This window comes from Austrofundulus limnaeus, unplaced genomic scaffold, assembly GCF_001266775.1.
Source record: "Austrofundulus limnaeus strain Quisiro unplaced genomic scaffold, Austrofundulus_limnaeus-1.0 Scaffold1653, whole genome shotgun sequence".
Taxonomy (NCBI): domain Eukaryota; kingdom Metazoa; phylum Chordata; class Actinopteri; order Cyprinodontiformes; family Rivulidae; genus Austrofundulus; species Austrofundulus limnaeus.
This window is the reverse complement of record NW_013954055.1, coordinates 17,164-19,775: the sequence shown is the minus strand read 5'-3', so window position 1 is coordinate 19,775 and position 2,612 is coordinate 17,164. Positions and strand designations below refer to the sequence as shown.

Sequence of the window (2,612 nt, the reverse complement as noted above, 5' to 3'; positions counted from 1 at the left end):
CAACACAATCTGCTGCTTTCTTCTTTAGATTATTCTTTTCATGTACAGTGCCCTGAGACAACGTACAGTATGTTGTGACTTGGAGCTATATAAATAAACTGAACTTGAACTTGAACTGGGGTAGGCCGTGGACGTCACAAGACTTTATACAGACAGGCTCTGGTATCATGGCTACCTGGCAATGGAGTTAACAAGTGTGGGATCATTTTAAGAAATGAAAGAGAAACCTGTGTAATATCTGCAGAGCAGAACTTGTCTTCCACTGCAATAATTTTTAGTTAGCATATAGCTAAAATCTAAAAATGGTTATATAATAGCTGCATTCTGGTGCGATAAGCTTTATGTTTTATATTCAATTAACGTATGATCTGATTAGTCAGCTAACCGAAAAAAATAATTGGTGATTATTTGACTATAAAACTAATCATTTGTGGCAGCCCTAATCGGTATTAATATCTGTTTCAGCCGATATTGGTGATTTTTAGAATATCGGTATCGATCCGATATGTAAAACTGGGCAGATATTAACGTCCAACATTGATTTCCCACTTTTAATCTTTGTGTTTCTGTTTTGGAAGGGGAGATGGTTGGCTGAGTGGCATCTGTTTGATAATGATAGTGACATTGATGCTGCAGCCAGGAAGAACTGAAGCAGAGCCATGTCAGAGGTCTGGTTGTATTTACTGTATCAAAAAAGACCCAAGTGTGTTTGCACATATGTTTAATATAATTTGTGCGTTTGTGTAATATCAATAAATATCAGATATGGGCTGAAATTTTCATATCGGTGCATCCCAAATGGAAACAAGTTTTTACCTCGTTTTCAGTCATCTCTGAAACCAGCTCGTCCTCTCTGAAGACCCTGATGTCAAAGTCCTCAGAGCCCACCAGCAGCTGCCGGCAAAAACATCAACAAATTATCTTTTTAGTGTTTTAGGAGTTTGTGTCTCCATTAAAGTACAATTTGACCAAATAATGGTGAGTACAAACATTATAGGTTCAAAACGGATAAAGATGTTTTCTAAACTGTTCTTTAGCATTAATGATTATCAAACTGGATTTATTTTTCCAACGTTCATATAAATCCTCTGAAGATGTCAGACTTATAGAGTTCTGTTCACATGTTAACCTTACAGAGAAACATCATGACTGACATCAGAAAAATGACCTGCAAACATCTTTAAAAACATATTTACAAGAAAAACTAATGAAGAGCTTGTTAATCTGGATTGTGTCTAAATTCTCCGTATTTGTGTTGACTGACATTAGTAAATATCAGTCAGTAAACATCAGTCAGTAAACATCAGTCAGTAAATATCAGTCAGTAAACATCAGTCAGTAAACATCAGTCAGTAAATATCAGTCAGTAAACATCAGTCAGTAAAAAATCAGACAGTAAATATCAGTCAGTAAATATCAGACAATAAACATCAGACAGTAAACATCAGACAGTAAATATCAGTCAGTAAACATCAGACAGTAAATATCAGTCAGTAAACATCAGACAGTAAATATCAGTCAGTAAATATCAGTCAGTAAATATCAGTCAGTAAACATCAGTCAGTAAAAAATCAGACAGTAAATATCAGTCAGTAAATATCAGACAATAAACATCAGACAGTAAACATCAGACAGTAAATATCAGTCAGTAAACATCAGACAGTAAATATCAGTCAGTAAATATCAGACAGTAAACATCAGACAGTAAATATCAGACAGTAAATATCAGACAGTAAATATCAGTCAGTAAATCAGACAGTAAATATGAGACAGTAAATATCAGACAGTAAACATCAGACAGTAAATATCAGTCAGTAAATATCAGTCAGTAAATATCAGTCAGTAAATATCAGACAGTAAATATCAGACAGTAAATATCAGACAGTAAACATTAGTCAGTAAATATCAGTCAGTAAACAGATGAATAAATCAGGAAGTAAAGGAAGAAGTCTGTCTCAGACTGACCTCGTTCTTCCCGTCTCCAGTGAAGTCACAGAGCATCAGAGACCTGACATTATCTCCAGTTACCTGAGGGAAAAAGTAAACTGCTTACAGAGAACCTTCTGAAGTTTCTGCCTGATAACTAAAAACTGAATCCACTTCTTTGAAACTTCTTTTTAAGCGTCTTACTGTCCAGAACTGATCGTTTCCCTCGGAGTTGAAGCCCTGCAGAGCACAGTTCCCCCCGATGATGGCCAGAGGAGATGGGATGTCCCCAAGTCTTCCCAACACGATGGCGTTGGCTCCATCTGTCACCTAAACCCCGAAACAGCAAAAACACGACTTAAAGTTTCATTTTACCTGCAAACATGTGTTTAGATTTAAAAAAGGACGAGATCAAAAAGATGTTTCCAGTTACCTCTCTGTAAAATATATCTGTGTTGTCGTGGACGTCGTAGGCCAGCAGGTTGGTCTGGGAGCCCACCAGCAGCGTGTCCCCAGCGGTGTTGGGTCCCAGCGGTCCTGCTGTCAGACAGGTCACTGCCTGGTTGATGTTCAGGAGGGAGATGTCCGAGTCCTGGGTGCTCTGGCTCAGCCGGTGAGACGCCGGTCTGTGAGCGCGAACGTGAGGGTTGTGGATGAAAACCTGGGAGAAGAGGAGAGAAGAGGAG

The 2,612-nt window shown here is 38.2% G+C and overlaps 1 protein-coding gene across 1 annotated transcript in view; it reads right to left on the bottom strand.

Annotated features, from left to right (window-relative positions):
• bbs2 (Bardet-Biedl syndrome 2) overlaps positions 1 to 2,612 on the bottom strand; it is a 20,256-nt gene that overhangs the window by 8,906 nt on the left and 8,738 nt on the right. Inside the window, exons 3-6 of the mRNA XM_014033173.1 lie at positions 2,360 to 2,587; positions 2,131 to 2,256; positions 1,966 to 2,028; positions 817 to 894 (exon numbers count right to left, since the gene is read on the bottom strand). Of these exons, the coding sequence (XP_013888627.1) occupies positions 817 to 894; positions 1,966 to 2,028; positions 2,131 to 2,256; positions 2,360 to 2,587 (495 nt within the window). The remainder of the gene's footprint in view (positions 1 to 816; positions 895 to 1,965; positions 2,029 to 2,130; positions 2,257 to 2,359; positions 2,588 to 2,612) is intronic.